The 19,800-nt window shown below is 49.2% G+C and overlaps 1 protein-coding gene across 1 annotated transcript; it reads left to right on the top strand.

Annotated features, from left to right (window-relative positions):
- Positions 1-495: 495 nt before the first annotated feature.
- Positions 496-2,089, top strand: LOC119969620 (bladder cancer associated protein). Its single transcript, XM_038803495.1, has one exon. It carries the CDS (start codon positions 732-734, stop codon positions 993-995), a length of 264 nt encoding a protein of 87 aa, XP_038659423.1. The 5' UTR covers positions 496-731; the 3' UTR covers positions 996-2,089.
- Positions 2,090-19,800: the final 17,711 nt, after the last annotated feature.

Here is a 19,800-nt window from a genome sequence, read left to right as displayed (position 1 = left end):
GGTATACGGGTTATGTGGGTTTAAGTAGGGTGATCATTGCTCGGCACAACATCGAGGGCCGAAGGGCCTGTTCTGTGCTGTACTGTTCTATGTTCTAATAGCGCAATGGGGTATCTACACCTGCAGCGGTCCAAGAAGGCAGCTCAACGCTACCTTCTGAAAGGCAATAAATGCTGATGGAGTCAGTGAGGACCACTAAAGCCCCCCCCCGCCCTCCTCCCGTTTCCATGGTTACCCCATCCCGCTGTGCGAGCAGCACCACGAGGCCCCCTCATGCGAGGCAACCAAAGTGCGCCTGGGGGGGGGGGGCGACCAGGGATCGGCGTCCATCTGACTTCCTTTATTCAGAAACATAAAAAGAAAAAAAATGACAAGCAGCAGGAGGACGTAAACGTTTACAATGATATGGGGTGGGTGGGGTGTGCAGGCGAGGAGTGTGGCCACCTGTGAGCAGGGAGGGGGGTCCTGCGGGCTGGATGCGGCTGCGCAGTGGAGTGGGAGGGAGAAGGCGGGCCTGGAGACACGGGGAGAGCCCGAGAGAGAGGAGGCCGGGGGAGAGTCGGAGAGCAGCCCAGGGGGAAGTGTCCGAGAGCAGCCCGGAGAGAGTGTCTCTGCGGGCGGGGGGTTTGGCCGCTTTATTCGGAGCCGGGCCGGTGTGAGCCGCTGTCTTTCCCCCGCCCCCGGGGGGCGGGCGGGCGGGCGGGGAGCCGCGCTCTCTCCCCGGATCCGCCATGTACTGTCTGCAGTGGCTGCTGCCCGTCCTGCTCATCCCCAAGCCCCTGAACCCGGCGCTGTGGTTCAACCACTCCATGTTCATGGGCTTCTACCTGCTGAGCTTCCTGCTGGAGAGGAAACCCTGCACCATCTGCGCCCTGGTCTTCCTGGCCGCCCTCTTCCTCATCTGCTACAGCTGCTGGGGCAACTGCTTCCTCTACCACTGCGGCGGGGCCCCGCTCCCTGACTCGGCGCACGACCCCGGCATCGTGGGCACCTAATGGCGAGCCCTCTGCCCGGACCATCTCCATCAACCCGGCTGCCTGCCGCCGTCTCCCACCTCCTGCTTAAGTTATTTTCCATCCCCTCCTCCCTCCGGTCAAGCGGACGCGATTTGGCAGCTGACTCTATTCAAAAGCAACCAAAATGAGGGGATCCTTTATCTCTGCGTTCTGTCGCATTCAGAAGTCAGAGGAGGTGGCATTTGGTCGGCAGCTTCCATCGCAAAGGATAACGTGCTTGCGGACGTGGAGCCAGAAGTGCTGCATGGATTTATATTTTGGAGCCTGCGTTGCGTATGATCACAGGAACGAAATTCAGTATTTCCACTTCCCCACCCACAAGCCCTGCGAAAGAAGAGGCCTTTATTCAGCACCCCCTTGAACAGTGGAAACTTTTGGTATCGGCTTTCAAACTTAAGTCGTAAATAATGAACCTCTGCAACAGAGACCTACTGTTTATCCCCTGTCTTGAGGATGACTTGGAAAGTACCTTATGGCTAATAATGTGTGTGACTTCATTCAATTGGGAGGTCTTAGTGTTTGTTGTGGTTAATTTAGGGCAACATACCGATGTATTTTTTGGGTGTTCCTTTGTTTCCTGGTCTTTATGAGAAGGATGCTATTTCTGCACAATTTTGGTAGCTGAAATAGTATCGCTTTTGTGTTTAAAATGCAGGGATTTTAGTGTAGGATGTGATTAAATATGCAAATGTTTCACAGTTTACATATCTAGTTTATTTTTGCACAGTGGGTTTGCGATTTTACGCCAGTCATAAGTATTGATCAGATAATACAAAAACTTAGTAATACAGGTATTCAATCTCCCAGCTGATTGTCTTTTCTTGATGGCAGCACAAAGCCCATTCATTAATTGATATCTTGGGTCTTTCATGATTATAAAGAAAACAAACTACAGGATAAATTATCTGTTCAGATGTGATATTTCCATTTCACTCTTTGATCATGTTTGAACCCACTAGTGCCCTTCCATCTGCGTCTGTGATGTGCAAGCGTGTTGCATGATGCAGTCTATAGCACCAAATGTTTTTAAAGTGAGCTTCAGAAAATAAAACGGGTTTACAGCATTATTTGAACTCTTTTTCTGATTTGTCAGTAATTTTGAAGAAATGGTTGATATATGTACATGCTATGTTCAGTTTTATTCAGGCTGGCCTATCCCATAAGTTTGATCAATGGTGTGGCTATTGAGTAAGCTTCTGCTTACTAAACCCAGTAACCATCTACCTTGTGGTTTAAAAAGTAGCACATTTTGTTTAGCCAGATGGATTGTTTTCTTGCTCCTCTGTCTGAATTGTCCCCGTTTAATAATCTGTGTTTCTAAATTAGATTACATGATTCATGGTGAAGGCAGTTTGACAGCGATGTAGTGGGTTACTTTTTTCCAATTTTTTCTGCCATCCTTTGTCTAAAAAGTCACCATTCTTACCTCCCATGACAAACAATGAAAGTTGACAGGCTAAACCCATTATGGAATGCCATCAGAACCAAGCATGTCCTCGTCCAGTGTTCCTGTAAATGTACTTTCCCAATGTGCATGCTAGCAATCTTGCTTGAGTAAGAACTATGACTGAATTTTTAAAAACCCTTTCTTGGGGGGAGAATGAGGCAAAGTGTAAATGCTACATCACTTCCCTATCTGAGATCAGGTAACTGGTGATAAGTTACAGAACTTCTGATTCACATTTTAATAATTGTGTTTCAATGGATTCTGACTTTTTAATCAACAGAGACTGTCTTTTGTTTTAATGTCAGTTAATATCTAATGTCAGCTATGGTTCAGTTTGCAACACTCATCTGAAGGTTTAGGGTTCAAGTCCCATTCAGGGCTTGAACATAAAAGTTGAGGCTGATGGGCAGCAGTGTGGCGCAGTGGTACTGCAGTCTCACGGCGCCGAGGTCCCAGGTTCGATTCCGGCTCTGGGTCACTGTCCGTGTGGAGTTGTCACATTCTCCTTGTGTTTACTTGGGTTTCGCCCCCCCAAGACAAAGATGTGCAAGGTAGGTGGATTGAACACGCTAAATTGTCCCTTAATTGGAAGAAAAAATAATTGGGTACTCTAAATTTATAAAAACGTTGAGGCTGACGCTTCATGCAATGCTAAGTGAACAATGCGAGGTGCTATCTTTTGAATGAAATGTTACATCAAGACCTCCTCTGCCTGCCTATTTCACAAAAAAAGGAGGGGAGTTATCCCTGGTGACCTGGTCAATATTGATTGCTCAATCATCATCATAAGGGCAAATCATCTAATCACTATCACATTGCTGGTTGTGGGATTTGCTGTGTGCATCTTGGCTACCATAGATCCTACAACTGTGTCAACACTTCAAACATACATCATCAGCTATAAGGAGCTTTGAGACATCTGGTAATTGTGAAAGTGCTATTTAAATGTAATTTTTTTTTAATGATTTGAATTAGAAATGCTGGTCTTCTAGGTTAAATCCAATTTTATTTAGTATTTTTTCCTCTGATTTGCAATATGAGCTCAGTTGTATCCTTTTATAATCAGAGTATTTGCCACTCAAATTGTGGAGCAAGTCATTAAATTAAACTTTGATCAAGAAAACAATTTTAAGCTTTAGTCAGTAACTTCAAAATGTACAGAATACATACGGCTGGAATAGCATGTTTCCACGATATATGCTTTGATCCTGTTCACAGTTTATCAATATCCTGGCAGGAAAAACATCAGAGCAAGTTTAATCCGGTTGCTCCTTATAACTGCTCTCAATTCAATTATGATGGCATGATTGAAAAATGTAAATGAATGACTGACTAGAAGAGGAATTGTGCTTTTTAAGTTTAGGAAACTGTGGCTGCTATGATTTATTTTATTTTTCCAAGTTGCAGTGGGAGAAATGCAAATCTTTAAAAAATTTGAAGCTTAAAACCTCTGAGTCACACCAGTAGTGTGAATGTTGAAATATTGACTTGGGTTGCTCAGGGTGCTGTCTCCCTTTTTAAAAATGCAACTCTGGGTCTAATGCCCATTGGTAAGTCCCAAATGCTAAAATTTGCTAACAAATGGGCTGTATTTGCAGTGTGCATGCTTTGCGTAGTTGGACCTGCTTGAGCAGCTTAGCCACCAATCCTTAAGGGATCTACTAGAGGAGCTCAAAAGTTGGCCAGGTAAACTTTGTTATTTTTGTGCTCCCAAGAGACGCAGCAGTTGTTTGCCGTGGCTCAGTGCTAATAATCTCTCCTAAATTGAAGGCTGTAGGTTCATGTCCCATGCTGGAGACTTAAACGGATAATGTAGGTGGCTGAGGTAGTGCTGCGTTTTTAGAGGAGCTGTCTTTCAGATAAAATTTTAAACTGAAGCCATGTCTGCTCCCTCAGGTGGACTTCAGGACCTTTTAAAAAGGACAGAGGAATTCTCTCCCAATGTCTCTCTAATCATTATCACGTTAAAGTCTGGAAGACCTTAATGTGCACATTGCTTGTCACATTTCTCTATATTTACAACAAGGATTACTCTTGAAAAGTACTTACTTGACTGTAAAGGGCTTCGGAATGTCCTGAGGTGAATTGAAAATCCGTCTTTCCAAGTCAATGTGCTGCAGCCTGCTCCACTGCCAGTGCATTTGGGGTCCTCCTAGAGTTACTTTCACTTCTCGCCCCATCACATCCAACTTAGTAGCCAGCTTAGTGTAGGAACCAGCTGACTCCCTCCTTTCTCTGAAACGAGAGGTAATCTACTTGCAGTTTACTGGCAATGTCTCGATACAAAGCCATATCTGGTCTGAAGAGACATGACTCTCCTGATAGTTACATGCATTTAGATGCAAATTGAATTTCTCAACTGCTAAATTCCATTAGAGTGCCCAGTGACAGCTCTCAGCTTTACTGTGACAAAAGGAGTGACATCTCTTTTTACTGATAATGCCAAATGATCCATAAGTGACTGGCTCAGTAGATTGAAGGAATGAGACAATTGCATCCAATAGTACAGTCATGATCAACAACCTATCTAAAGATGATGAACATTTAAGGCCTGTGGTAAAAAGGTAAAATATGGTGCCGGTTTACCTGCTGGAAGCATTTAGCATCCAGAATATGCAAGGTGGTAGGGAATATATAGCACCTGAGATTTGCTGTATGAAGGGGGAACCTTTAAAGCAGTCAATTGGTCTTGGTGTCCTTGTATTTAAGAGCATTAACCAATTCAAATGCCTCTATTTAAAATTACAAATTGAGGAACAAGTTAAAGGTTCACTGAAGGTGAGCTTGCAGGTACAGCAGAGAGTAAAGACAAATGATATGCTAGCCTTCATTGCGAGAGGATTAGAGTACAGGAGCAAGAATGTCTTGCTGGAGTTATGCCTTGGTGAGGCCACACCTGTAATGTGTGGAGTTCAGAAGAATGAGCGGGGATCTAGAAACCTACAAAATTCTAACAGGACTAGACAGGGTAGGTAGTCCCGATGGTGGAAGTGTCCAGAACCAGGGGGTCACAGTTTGAGGATACAGGGTAGACCATTCAGGACTGAGATTAGTAGACATTTCTTCACCTAGAGAGTGGTGAGCCTGTGGAATTTGTTACCGCAGGAAGTAATTGAAGCCAAAACATTGTATATTTTCAAGAAGCAGTTAGATATAGCACTTGGGATGAAGGGGGTCAAAGGATATGGAGGAAGGTGGGATTAGGCTACTGAGTTGGCTGATCTGCCATGATAATGAATGGGGGAGCAGGCTCGAAGGGGAAAATGGCCTCCTATCTTGTATGTTTCTATGATCAATATATAATGCAATTTTGCAGCTTTAATATTTCACCAGTTCTCATTGTCATCTCATCTCAAAGTAAAATTGTATTGTTGAGCAGACTGCTCGTGTTTCAAGATTTAATACTGCCATCAATATATCCAGTTACATTGATGTGGTTGTTGACCCTGGCAGTGTGATAGCTGTACCATTTCCAAACTGGTAAATATTTTTTTGAAGCTGCAAATGCACCCAACCAAATTTATAGAATTGTTATGTACACTTGTCACTTGTGTCCATTCAGATGACGAGTAGAGGTTACCTACTGCCAGTTTTTCACTTCTTTCATGGAAGTGCCTTACCCTCTTCAACCTGGCTACACTTTGTAAAATAACCATCCATGTGGGGAAGAATTGTAGGTAGAGCTCGTGTTGTAGTCTAGCTTCGACTGCTTCATGAAATAAAAGATTTGACTGTGCAAAGGAAGGAGGTAGTTGTCTCGTACAAAGAATGTTGATATGTTTTCAACATGAATCATTCATGCGTCATAAATTGGAATGTGTTGTGTGTTGGCAGTGGGATGGATTTTTTCCTCTAGAGGAATTAACTTGTTACTTGGACGTTTCCTGCCATTTTTCTCCCTCGGTGATATCTGTATAATGTACAGTAGTTTACAAGTGCCAACGTGGGTGCTGCCTGTACTCATTCATGCATTCTCTGTTCCAAAAAGATGAAGCATCTACCCCAGGAAATGTAGGGTAGAGCGTTTTTAATTGGAGACTAAATTTCTGGTTTCTGATGCCTTATGGACTTGCCTCCAAAGTCTTTTCATCTACTTTCTCAGAATAAAAATTATTTTATTGCAGTTACTGAGCATCAACGGCTATGACCTTTTCTTATCTGAAGCATGTGTTTTTCTCCAGCGTATCTGCTTGCTGTGCACCTTTGATCTTTTCAGCGTGACGTGGAATGCACAGAAGGGAAGATAAGTGCTGCAAGCACAAATGTGGATGTGTGGAGGCATTTTGGTCAATTTGTACAGTCTGTCAAGAGGGTTCAAAGCAGACCTGGAACCAATCCAAATACGAGCAAAACACTTTGGTTGCAAATTGTGGAGATGATTTTGAATTGGTGCACAACACAGAGGGCTGTTTGTGGAATTGAAGCTTTGAATGTAACCTGGCCAGTACATGAAATAAAGGTTATTTTTTCAATGGCTACGCAGTCAGCTGAGCCGTATAAATCAACACGTTTCAGCTTTGATTCTACTCCTGTTGAGTTAGCTGCTCTCACAGTAGTGCTGAGTCAAACAAGGTAAACAATTAGTCCTGTTCACTTTCAAGCTTATCCATTCAGTACTTCCTGATGTACTTTGTCTCTTTCAACCTTTACAAACTATTTAGTGCACCATACTATGATCCCTAATGCTTTTATCTTGGCTTCTGAATTTAAAAAAATATTAATAAATTTCGGCACTTGAGGACCTGGGTTCGAATCCTGGCTCTGGGTCACTGTCGGTGTGGAGTTTGCACATTCTCCCCGTGTCTGCGTGGGTTTCACCCCCACAACCCAAAGATATGCAGGATAGATAGATTGGCCACTCTAAATTGCCCCTTAATTGGAAAAAATAATTGGGTACTCTAAATTTTTTTTAAATATTAATAAATTTTAACGGGAAGCATGGTAGCACAGTGGTTAGCATAGTTGCTTCACGGCTCCAGGTTCGATTCCCGGCTTGGGTTACTGTCTGTGCGGAGTCTGCACGTTCTCCCCGTGTCTCTGTGGGTTTCCTCCAGGTGCTCTGATTTCCTCCCACAGTCCAAAGATGTGTAGGTCAGGTGGATTGGCCATGACAAATTGTCCTAAGTGTCCAAAAGGTTGGGTGGGGTTACTGAGTTACGGTAATAGGGTGGGCTTGGGTGCCCTTTCCAAGAGTCGGTGCAGACTTGATGGGCCGAATGGCCTCCTGCACTGTAAATTATATGATTTAATTCTATGAAAGACAAGATAATGTTTTTGTGAAGCCTTGCATCTGACTAGCTTGCCAGTGGCCACTGCCTAGCCTCATGTGATTAGATAGTCACTTGCATGAAGCTCAAGGGGCTCTGAAAGTAATAGATGCTTTCAGAAGGGGAAGGGAGCATATTGGCACCAAAACAATACACTGATAATGCTCTCATGACAACTTCTGGTGTATTTCGTGATAGCCACCAACTCACTACTTTTAAAAAAAATAAAATTCTAGATACATGTCAAATATAAGTCTCTCTCACTCACACACACACTCATCGGACATTCCTGGCTGACATCCCATCTCCCTTCCACCAACTTCAATTAATTCCAAACTCTGCAGCCTATAGCCTCACCCCTTGCCCCAATGCTTGCCAATCTACGTTGACCCCTAGTGAACCATCCTTGAGTTCCAATCTCATTCTTTCCTTACTTCTCTCTCAGTTAATTTCTCCAGCTTCTAACTCCCAGAACTCTGGCTTCTTATAATTCTGGCCTCTTCTGTATCCTCCACTCCCTTTGTCCCACAATTTGGGATGTCAACCTTGGCTCAGTGATATGTCTCCCATCTCTGAGTCTGATCGTTGTGGATTTGAGTCCCACTCCAAGAACGTGAGTAGGTAATCTAGGCATGGGAGTGTAGCACTGTTGGAACTGCTGTATTCTGGAGAAACATTAATCCAAGTCCCAGTTTGCCCAATTCAGATGAAAAATACCTAATTATTTTTGAGATAAGTATCAGCTGGCAAAAAAGATTATCTTGGTGGCATTTTGTTGCTATTGGGATTATGTGTGGAAATGTTCGATCACATTTTTGAGCATTACAGCCGTGTCTATATCTCAAAAGTACTTCCAACTGTAAAGTGTTATGAAGATGTGCTGACCCCAGGCAATATTTAAGTTCAAATGTGTTTATTCAGTTGGGGAGGATTAACAAACCCATGTTCATGAATTGTGCAGCTACTGCTCCAGCGGAATGCAGGAAGTTCTTTTTTCGTTATTTTTAAAATCTTTTTATTAGCATTTTCTTTTTTTTAATAATTTTTTGAAAATATATCAACAAAACAATACAATAATAAACCCCCTCCCCCTGGCACCCGTAACTACGCATATAACAAACCCCCACCCCCTCCCAACCCCAATAAACAACAGAATAAATTAACAATAAGCAAATTAACTTAAACACTATACCCCTAAACCCCCCCACCCCCCTGGGTTGCTGCTGCTGCTGACCTAGTACCTTATCGTTGAGCCACAAAGTCGAGGAAAGGCTGCCACCTCCTAAAGAACCCTTATATCGACCCCCTCAGGGCGAACTTGACCCTTTCCAACTTAATGAATCCCGCCATGTCATTAATCCAGGTCTCCACACTCGGAGGTCTCGCATCTTTCCACTGCAGCAAGATCCTCCGCCGGGCTACTAGGGACGCAAAGGCCAAGACATCGACTTCTTTCGCCTCCTGCACTCCCGGCTCCACCCCAACCCCAAATATCGCGAGTCCCCAACCTGGCTTGACCCTGGATCCCACCACCCTCGACACCGTCCCCGCCACCCCCTTACAGAACTCCTCCAGTGCCGGGCATGCCCAGAACATATGGGCATGATTCCCCGAACACCTGACGCACCTGTCTTCGCCCCCAAAGAACCTACTCATCCTAGATCCGGACATGTGGGCCCGGTGCAGCACCTTGAACTGGATGAGACTCAGCCTCGCACATGAAGAGGAGGAGTTCACCCTCTCCAGTGCGTCCGCCCATGTCCCCTGCTCAATCTGCTCCCCCAGCTCCACCTCCCACTTAGCCTTCAGCTCCTCTACCAAGGCCTCCCCCACCTCCTGCATTACCTGGTAGATGTCAGACACCTTCCCATCCCCGACCCACACCCCCGAAAGCACCCTATCCCTTACCCCCTGCGGGGGCAGCAAAGGGAACCCCTCCACCTGTCGCCTAGCAAACGCCTTGACCTGAAGGTACCTGAACATATTCCCCGGGGGGAGCTCAAACTTCTCCTCCAGTTCACCAAGGCTCGCGAACCTCCTGTCAATAAACAGGTCTCCCAACTTCCGAATGCCCGCCCTGTGCCACCCCAGGAACCCACCATCCATGTTCCCTGGGACAAACCAGTGGTTCCCCCACAGCGGGGCCTCCACCGAGCCCCCCACTTCCCCCCTGTGTCGCCTCCACTGTCCCCAAATTTTGAGGGTGGCCGCCAGCACCGGGCTCGTGGTGTACCTCGTCGGAGGGAGCAGCAACGGAGCCGTTACCAGTGCCTTCAGTCTCGTGCCTCCGCAGGACGCCATCTCCATCCTTTTCCATGCTGCCCCCTCCCCCTCCATTACCCATTTGCGTACCATCGAGACATTAGCCGCCCAATAGTACCCAGAGAGGTTGGGCAGTGCCAGCCCCCCTCAATCCCTGCCCCGCTCCAAAAAGACCCTCCTTACCCTCGAAGTCCCGTGCGCCCAAACAAATCCCAGAATGCTGCTGTTCACCCTCCTAAAAAAGGCCCTCGGAACAAAAATGGGGAGGCACTGAAACAAAAGCAAAAACCTCGGGAGCACCGTCATTTTAACGGACTGTACTCTACCCGCCAACGACAAAGGCAGCATGTCCCACCGTTTTAATTCCTCCTCCATCTGCTCCACCAACCTAGTAAAATTGAGCTTGTGCAGAGTCCCCCAGCTCCTAGCCACCTGAACCCCCAGGTACCTAAAACTCCTCACTGCCCTCTTTAGCGGGAGCCTACCAATCCCCTCCTCCTGATATCCCGGGTGCACGACAAACAGCTCACTCTTGCCCAGGTTCAATTTATATCCCGAGAAACTCCCGAACTCAACAAGAATCTCCATCACCTCTGGCATTCCCCCCACCAGGTTTATTAGCATTTTCAACATTATGTACAGTCGTTCGTGTTTATTTATTGTACAGTGTAACGCAAAAAGGACTTTATCTTACTTTACTTTGTTTACAGACTGCTGCCATCTAGTTCGGCGTGTCCTCGCACCCCACCCCCAGTCCCCCATCCCTAACCCCTACCTGCTCGATAAGGGTGTGTGCTGCCCCTTCTCCTTGCTCCCCCCTCCCCTTTCTCTTCTCCCTTTGTCGGCTTCACCTGTGTTGTTTTTTTTTTGTGGATGGTGGAGGTGTCCCATCCCCCCATGTTGTCCCTCTTTGTCCGTCTCAGACTCTCTGCCTCCAGTTACCCCCCCCCCCCCCCCCCCCCCCCCCCCCCCCCCGCCTTACTGGCTGTTGCTGGCCTCAAACGGGTTTGAACAGACCGACAAATTGCCCCCATGCAGTGAGGAAATCTTCCTCCGACCCTTGGATGGCGTATTTTATCTTCTCCAGGTGGAGAAATTCCGAAAGGTCAGCGAGCCAGTCTGAAGCAGTGGGTGGTGCTGCTGATCGCCAGCCAAGCAGGATTCTCCGGTGTGCGATTAGGGAAGCGAAAGCTAGGGCGTCAGCCCTCTTCCCCATGTGTAGCTCTGGCTGCTCTGATACCCTGAAGATTGCCACATTTGGGCATGGCTTCACCCTCACCCCCACAACCTTGGACATTGCCTCGGAGGAGGCAGTCCAGAACCCAGCAAGCTTGAAACAAGTCCAGAACAGTTGGTTGGGCCCCTCTGGGACCTTTCACATTTATCCTCCACATCCGGGAAGAACCTGCTCAATCGGGTTCTGGTTAGCTGTGCTCTGCAACACTTAGAGCTGCATGAAGCTGAGCCTTGCTCAGGAGGAGGTGGAGTTGGCCCTGCTCAGTACTTCGCTCCAGAGTCCCCACCCCACCTCTGGCCCCAGTTCATCCCCCCCATTTCCATCTGGTCTCGTCCAGAGGTATTCGGGGTCTGCCCAGTAGCTGTCCATATATTTTCCCACAGAGTCTCTTCCCCCCCCCCCCCCCTTACTGTCTATGGGCATCAGATCCTCTAATAGTGTAGTCTCCGGGTATCCTATTGTTTCTGCGGAAGAAATGTTTTATTTGTAGATGTCTCATTTCCTGTCCTGTCGGCAATTCCCATTCCACCGTTAGCCCGTTCAGCGGCGCTAGTCTGTGTCCTACAACTCCCTGACTGTCAGCGTTCCCCTGTCCTGTCTCAATTTTTTAAACGTTGCATCTACTAGCATAGCTGGTGGGAATCTGTGCTTACCGCAGATGTGGGACATCCCGGTCAGCCTGAAATGCTGTCTTAGCTGGCCCCACATTTTCAGTGTGGCCATTACCACTGGTCTCGATGCGTATTTCGTTGGGGGTGGGAGTGCTGCCGTGGCCAGGAAGTCTCCTACATCTGTACCCACTCTTGAGTTGAGCTCTCGCACCCATCCCCTCACTCTTTCTGCAGTTGCTGCCCAGTGGTAATAGTGCCAGGCCTCCTTTGATTTTCCTCCTTTGCAGTGTTGATTTCTTGGATTCTTGCCCCCCCCCCACCCAAAAAAAAACACACACACACACACACACATAAAAGCCATAATTAAGCTATTTAGGTTCTGGAAGAAGGCCTTGGGGATGAAGATTGGTATAGACTTAAACAGAAAGAGGAACCTCGACAGCACGTTTGTTTTGATCGTCTGCATTCTTCCCCCACCAGGGAGAGTGGGAGTGTGTCCCACCTCTGTAGATCCTTTTTGACTTCCTCTATCAGGCTGGTCAGGTTCCACTTGTGGATCTGTGGGCAGTTTGGCTATTTGGATCCCCAGGTATCAGAATCTGTTTTGGGTTATTTTGAACGGGAGTTCCTCCAGTTCTGTCTCTCCCCCGTTTGGGTTCACTGGGAATGCCTCACTTTTGCCCAGGTTGAGTTTGTAACCCGAGAAGGTTCCGAACTCTTTTTGGATCCACATGATTGCTTTCAGTCCTTCCTGTGGTTTTGAGACGTACAGGGGCAGGTCATCCGCATAGAGTGAGACTCTGTGCTTACTGTCTCCTCTTTGAATGCCCCTCCAGCTTTTCGCACCCCCTAGGGCTATTGCCAGGGGTTCGATTGCTAATGCAAACAGGAGCGGGGACAGTGGGCATCGTTGCCTTGTGCCTCTTTGTAGCTGGATGTATTCAGAGCTGGTGGTGTTAGTTTGAAAGCTCGCCTTAGGAGCGTTGTACAGGAGTCTCGCCTAGGTGGTGAATAGTGCTCCTAGCCCAAACCGTTCAGTACCTTGAGATCGATTGGTACTTCCAGCTCCCCCTGTCTGTCCTCTCCAACAACTGGCATTTCCAGTCCCTCGAGGAGCTGTTTCATCCCCGCGTCCCCATCGGAGGGTTCAGAGGTGTACAGTCCTCGGTAGATGGTCTCAAATGCTTGATTGACCATTTTGGGTTCCGCTACCAGTCTGTCTCTGCCAACCTTTAGAAAGAAAATAGAAATAGAAAATCGCTTATTGTCACGAGTAGGCTTCAATGAAGTTACTGTGAAAAGCCCCTAGTCGCCACATTCCGGCGCCTGTCCAGGGAGGCTGGTACGGGAATCGAACCGTGCTGCTGGCCTGCTTTAAAAGCCAGTGATTTAGCTTGGTGAGCTAAACCAGCCCCTGAGAAATAGCACTTTACCTGTGCTATTTCCCTCATGACTGCCTGCTTTCTCAGCTGGTGAGCCAATAGGCGGCCAGCCTTGTCTCCGTGTTTGTAAAAGGTACCCCGTGTCTGGCAGAGTTGGTACACTGCTTTCCTAGTGGATAGCAGGTTGAAGTAGCTTTTTCCTCTCTGCCAGCAGTTCTACGGTCAGGGCCTCCGAGTACTTTCTATCTACTTCCAACATAGAGTTGATCAGCTGATGCCTGGCCTCCCTCTCTTCCCTATCTCTGTGTGCCTTATAGGCTATTGTTTCCCCTCTGAACACAGCCTTCAGTGCCTCCCAGAACGTGGAAGGAGAGAGTTCCCTGTTCCGGTTGTTAATCACGAAGTTGCCTGTGGCCTGTGATGTTTTCTGGCAGAAGGCCTTATCGGCCAGGTGGTCCATGTCCAGCCTCCATGTGGGGCGCTGGGCACGGCCTGTCTCCAACCTCACAGCCACATAGTGCGCAGCGTGGTCGGAAATCACTGTCATGGAGCACTCTGCGCCTGTAATTCCTGGAAGCACCGATTTCCCCACAGCAGATACAGGAACTTGCAAAAAAAAAACGAGAATTTTTTTTCTCCCAGCTGCAGGAACCTCCAGGGGTCCATCACCCCATAAATGCTCCCAGTTCCTTAGCCATGCCTGTCTTTTTCCCTGTCCTAGGGTTTGATCGGTTGATCAGCGGCTCCTGTACGCAGTTAAAGTGACCCCCCATCATCAGTTGGCGCATGTCAATGTCGGGGATTTCCGCCATGGTTTTTTCAATAAAGTCTGTGTCATCCCAGTTGGGGGCGTACACATTTACCAGGACTACCGACGCCCCTTCCAGGACACCGCTGACCATGACGTACCGTCCCCCTGGGTCCGTAATCGTCCTGGTCTCAGTAAATCTTGTCCTCTTGCTAATCAGTATGGCCACTCCCCTAGCCCTCGTCCCGTAGCATGAATGGTACGACTGTCCCACCCAGCCCTTCCTTGTCAGTAATCTGTCCTGCTCCCTCAGGTGTGTACCCTGTAGGTAGACTATGTCCACCTTCAGGCTTCTCAGATAGGCGAAGACTCTGGATCTTTTCACTGGGCCGTTAAGTCCCTTTACGTTCCAGGTGACTATCGTGGTGTGTAGTTTCTGATCACCTGGTCCTGCGGGATCAACCATACTTACCTGGTGGATGTGCCCTTGCACTCCGGGATTTCCCTTTGTTAGGGGGCCGTCCAAAATGGCCACAGTCGCCGTTCTCACCATGAGGTCGGAGCCCTGCGCTCCAGGGTTTCCCTTTGTCCTGGGGCACCTAACATGGCCGCCAACTATGTGTACGCCACGTGGGTGTGCCCCTGTACTCCGAGGTCTCCCTTTGTTTAGGGACCCTCCAAAGTGGCTGCTTGTGGCACCATCTTGATTCCTCCGCCTGCTCCATGCCTGCTGAGGCCTGTGTCTGTCTCGCTGCCAACCCTTTCATATCCTTCTGTCCTTTTCTGTTCTGTGAGACCCTGCTCCTTCCCACTGCCCCCTAACCAGAAGCTCCCTCTCCTCTAAGAGGCGTGCCGCGGCCCCCTTGACTGCTTGTTTTCCCGTGCTAGTCTTCCCTGCTAGTATGGTGGCTCCCCTCCCTGGGCTGGTCTCGAACTGACTCTGTTCTGTCTGCCCGTCTCCATTTCCTTCCTCGCCCCCTCACCTGTTTCCCCTATCCTCGCTTCGCACTCTCTATCCTCCTACTTTAGTCTGAGAATGAGGCAGCCCAGTCCCTCGCAAACACAGAGTCCATACAGCAGATCTTGGTTCCGTTTCTTCCTCCACCTTCTGTCATTTTCCCTACGGCCCTCACCGTTGCTGCGTCTTTCCTTCTCTAGATTGTTGGTTTTCACGAGCTCCTCGGCCTCCATTGGGATGCCGAAGAAATGTTCTTTCCCTTTATAAGTTACCCAGACTCTGGCTGGGAACAGCTTGCCGAACCTCGCCCTGCTCTTGTAGTGTGCCGATTTTGCCTTATTAAATTTGGCCCTTTTTTCACGAGGTCAGCCCCAGTGTCCTGATAGATCCTTATTCTGTATCCTTCCCACGAGCACAACTTTGTCTGTCGGCCCACCTCAGGATTTTTTCCCGGTCCTGGTACCAGTACAGCTTGGCAGTGATCACACTCGGCTGCTCCCCAGTCATGGGTTTTGGCCGGAGCGACCTGTGTGCCCTGTCAAGCTCTGGGGGGTTTGGGAAGCTGTTCCTCCCGACCAAGTTGCCCAGCATGTGGGCGATGTAGGCCATTGGGTCCCTTCCCTCCACCCCCTCTGGCAGACCCACAATACGGATGTTCTGTCGCCTGGACCTGCTTTCCTGGTCCTCTGCCTTTCCCCTCGGGTTCCCTTCGGCTGCCACCAAACTCTTCGCCTCAGTCTCAAGAGCCACGATCCTATCACTCTGGTCGGTTGCTGCCCTTTCCAGTCCAGGATCGTCCTTTCCTGGGCTTCCACCTTCTTTCCCAGACCATCTGTCATGTGCTGAAGGGCAGCCATTTTGCTTCCGTCGCTACCTCCTTCACCACCTCTTCCACCACCACCTGGAGTTCCATCCCGATCACCTCCCTCATGGCAGCCAGTTCTTTTTTTAGGAATGTCTGCCATCCATCCCCCGGCGTGGTGCGGGGCGTCGCTGCCTGTTCATGTTCTTCTGTTCGGTTCGGCGGTCACCCCCCTCTCTTGACTCACCCGGGCCTCCGCCTCGCCTCATGTGTACGCTGGTCCATCTGCTTGTTGCTCCTGCTCCTTGCCGCCACTTCTGCCTTCTCGCCGGCCCTTTGAACTACCGTTTGCCGGCATCTTCTCTTCTGCTTCTTCGCTACTAATGCCTTTTGGGTTTTTAGGAGTTTTGGGTGGCTTTTTGAGCCAAGAATCCTGGAAAATGTGCTATTTTGGGTCCGATTGAGAGGAGAGCCACCTGATGTGCTTCCGCTCAGCAGATCACCACCACCCAATTCATTTTTTCCAATTAAGGGGCAGTTTAGCGTGGCCAATCCACCTAACCTGCCCATCTTTGGGTTGTGGGAATAAGACCCACGCAAACATAGGGAGAATGTGCAAACTCCACACAGACAGTGACCCAGAGCCGGGACAGAATCTGGGGCCTCCAATGCCAGTATATCTTTCCTTGGATAAGGGGATCAAAACTATTCATAGTATTCCAGGTGTGGACTAATTACAATGTTGTATAGTTTTAGCAGGACTTCCTAATTTATACTCCATTCCCTTAAGATACAATGGTCTAATTACCACACAGACCCTTTAAGCACGTGGATTGGCTGTGATCAAATACACACACTCCGCTCTGAACCCAATGTAGTGGCTGTGGATTCCCCCCCCCCCCCCCCCGATGATTGTCCCATGAGAGTTTCAAAACTCCATTCCCAAAACCCCGCTACAACATCTCATAATAATGCTTTCCCTCAGCGGTTTGCATTCCGAAACCCAGGCCAGAATTTCCAAGTTACACTTTTCAACAAAGCTTCCACTCACACTTTTAACAGTGAATCCAGTCCAGAATTATACACTACTCCCTTTAGGATTTATTTGCCTTGACTGCTGTACAGACTGTTCACAATTGCTTTAACTCTCTATTCCCACCATGTCCTTCTCGAGCCCATCGCATTTGGCCCTTCCCGGTGATGAGACCATCATTTCACGCGACACGTGGTTAGAAGTGAACAGTGGTTTTGATCGTCTTACAACAGAGCCTGCCTGTGACGAGATGAACTCCAGATGAACTGGCAGGCAGGCTCTCAGCATCAACCTTTATACATCCAGTTAAGGGGAGGAGCCATGGGTGGAGCCCAGTACAAGCTCCTCATCTCCCCCTATGGGTAGAGCCGTGCAACTACACGTGATCCAATACAATATACAGGCTCAACACATGTACAATACAGTGTGGAGTATTAGTATTTATAATTCACCACATTCACTCCCTGCAAAAAAATCAAGTTCGGCGGGGGTGATGGTTTACAGATTGAGTCTGTCCGGTGGTCGAGTTGTCCGTTGTGATCAGCGGAGCACCGGTGTTGCAGCCCCTTCTGGTGGCTGGATGATCACGGTCGGTTGGGGTACGATGGCGGACTCCGGGGGCGATTCTGTCCGAGCTTCGTACCCGTCTGGTTCGACTGGGGAGTGGAAGCTTGCAAGTGCGGGTGCGTGGAACATGTATAGCGAACTGGTAGGCGCGGGGGCGTGGGGCGCGGCGAGTTGGGTGGGAAGTAGTGTGAGGGGTACCTCGGCGGTGGTAGTGGTGGGGTTTGATCCTGCAGGCGCTATGTCCCGGAGGGATACGGTGTCCTGACGGCCGTCAGGGTACTCTATGAAGGCGTATTGGGGGTTTGAGTGCAGTAGAAGCACTTTCTCTACGAGTGGGTCCGTTTTGTGTGCCCTGAGGTGCTTCCGGAGGAGTGCTGGGCCCGGTGTCTTCAACCACGCCGGGAGCGAAGCCCCTGTGGTGGTGCCCCTGGAAAAAATAAAGAGCTGCTCGTGAGGGGTCTGGTTGGTGGCGGTACATACGAGGGACCTAATAGCGTGGAGCGCGTCTGGGAGGACTTCCTGCCAATGGGAGATCGGGAGATTCCTGGACCAGAGGGTCAGTAGGACAGTCTTCCAGATCTTCACATTCTCCCTCTCTACCTGCCCGTTCCTCCTGGGGTTATAGCTGGTAGTCCTGCTCGAGGCGATGCCCTTGTCGAGCAGGTACTGACGCAGCTCGTCGCTCATAAAGGACGAACCCCAGTCGCTATGTACATAGCTGGGGAAACCAAACAGGGTGAAGATACTATGCAGGGCCCTAATGACTGTGTGGGTGGTCATATCGGGGCACGGGATAGCAAAAGGGAACTCGTTGATGACACATTTGAAGTACACATTTCGATTCGTCGAGGGGAGTGGCCCTTTGAAATCGATAGCGAGGCGTTCAAACGGCCTAGAAGCCTTGACCAGGTGGGCCCTGTCTGGTCTGTAGAAGTGCGGTTTGCACTCCGCACAGATCGGGCAATCCCTGGTGACGGCTTTTACCTCAGTGGCGAAAGGCAGATTTCGGGCTTTAATGTAGTTGGCGATCCTGGTGACCCTCGAGTGGCAGAGGTCATTGTGGATGGCTTTTAAGCGGTCGCTCTGCGTGCTGGCGCACGTGCCGCGGGACAGTGCATCTGGGGACATGTTGAACTTTCCCGGTCGATACATAATATCATATTTGTAGGTGGAGAGCTCGATCCTCCACCTCAGAATTTTATCATTTTTAATTTTGCCCCTTTGCGAGTTGTTAACCATGAAGGCAACCGATGTTTGGTCGGTGATGAGGGTGAACCTCTTACCTGCGAGGTAGTGCCTCCAGTGACGTATAGCCTCCACAATGGCTTGTGCTTCTTTTTCGACCGATGAATGTCGAAGTTCTGAAGCGGAGAGGGTTCGGGAGAAAAATGCGACTTGTCTCCCTGCCTGATTTAATGTGGCTGAAAGAGGCACCACTCTCAACCTGAAAGGGGACGGATTCATCCACCGCCCACATGGCCGCCTTGGCGATGTCCTCCTTGATGCAGTTGAAGGCCTGGCGAGCCTCAGCCGACAAGGGGAAACGTGTGGCCTTAAATAGTGGGCGGGCTTTGTCCGCATATTGAGGGACCCACTGGGCATAGTATGAAAAGAATCCCAGGCACCGTTTGAGGTTGAGTTTCTGGGCCGTCTGGAGAAATCGATGGAGGTTGGGATCGTGGTCCTGCTGGTCATAGCCGCAGATGGTGACGTTATCCAAGTACGGAAACGTGGCCCGCAGCCCGTACTGGTCCACCATTCGGTCCATTGCTCGTTGGAACACCGAGACCCCGTTCGTGACGCCAAAGGGAACCCGGAGGAAATGGAAGAGGCGGCCATCGGCCTCGAATGCCGTGTAGTGGCAGTCCTCTGGGCGGATTGGGAGCTGGTGGTATGCAGACTTCAGATCCACTGTGGAGAAAATACGATACTGGGCGATCTGATTCACCATGTCTGCAATCGTGGGGAGGGGGTACGCATCGAGGAGCGTAAACCGATTAATGGTCTGACTATAGTCTACGACCATGCAGAATTTTTCCCCGGTCTTGACGACCACCACCTGATCTCACCAGGGGCTGTTACTGGCCTCTTTGATCCCCTCATGTAGGAGCCTCCAGACCAGGGTTCTGAAAAAACACCCTGTCCTGCAGGCTGTACCGCCTGCTGCGAGTGGCTACGGGTTTGCAATCCAGAGTGAGATTGGCAAAGAGTGGAGGGGGGGAGATTCGCAGTGTGGCTAGGCTGCAGATGGTGAGTGGGGGTAGGGGTCCGCCGAAGCTGAGGGTGCGACTTTTGAGGTTACACTGGAAGTCGAGTCCCAGTAAGAGTGGGGCGCAGAGTTCGGGCAGGACGTATAGTTGAAAATTAGAGTAACTAGCACCTTGGATCGTTAGGGACGCGACAGTGCGCCCTTGGATGTGAACAGAGTGGGAGCCCAAAGCGAGGGAGATAGTTTGCCGTGCAGGAAAAA

Source organism: Scyliorhinus canicula, chromosome 7 (assembly GCF_902713615.1).
Source record: "Scyliorhinus canicula chromosome 7, sScyCan1.1, whole genome shotgun sequence".
Lineage (NCBI taxonomy): Eukaryota > Metazoa > Chordata > Chondrichthyes > Carcharhiniformes > Scyliorhinidae > Scyliorhinus > Scyliorhinus canicula.
This window is presented reverse-complemented; position numbering and strand designations above follow the sequence as displayed.

Bases quoted from the DNA above. Each gene is read 5' to 3' on its own strand.
- LOC119969620 (XM_038803495.1), top strand. From the start codon at position 732: ATGTACTGTCTGCAGTGGCTGCTGCCCGTCCTGCTCATCCCCAAGCCC.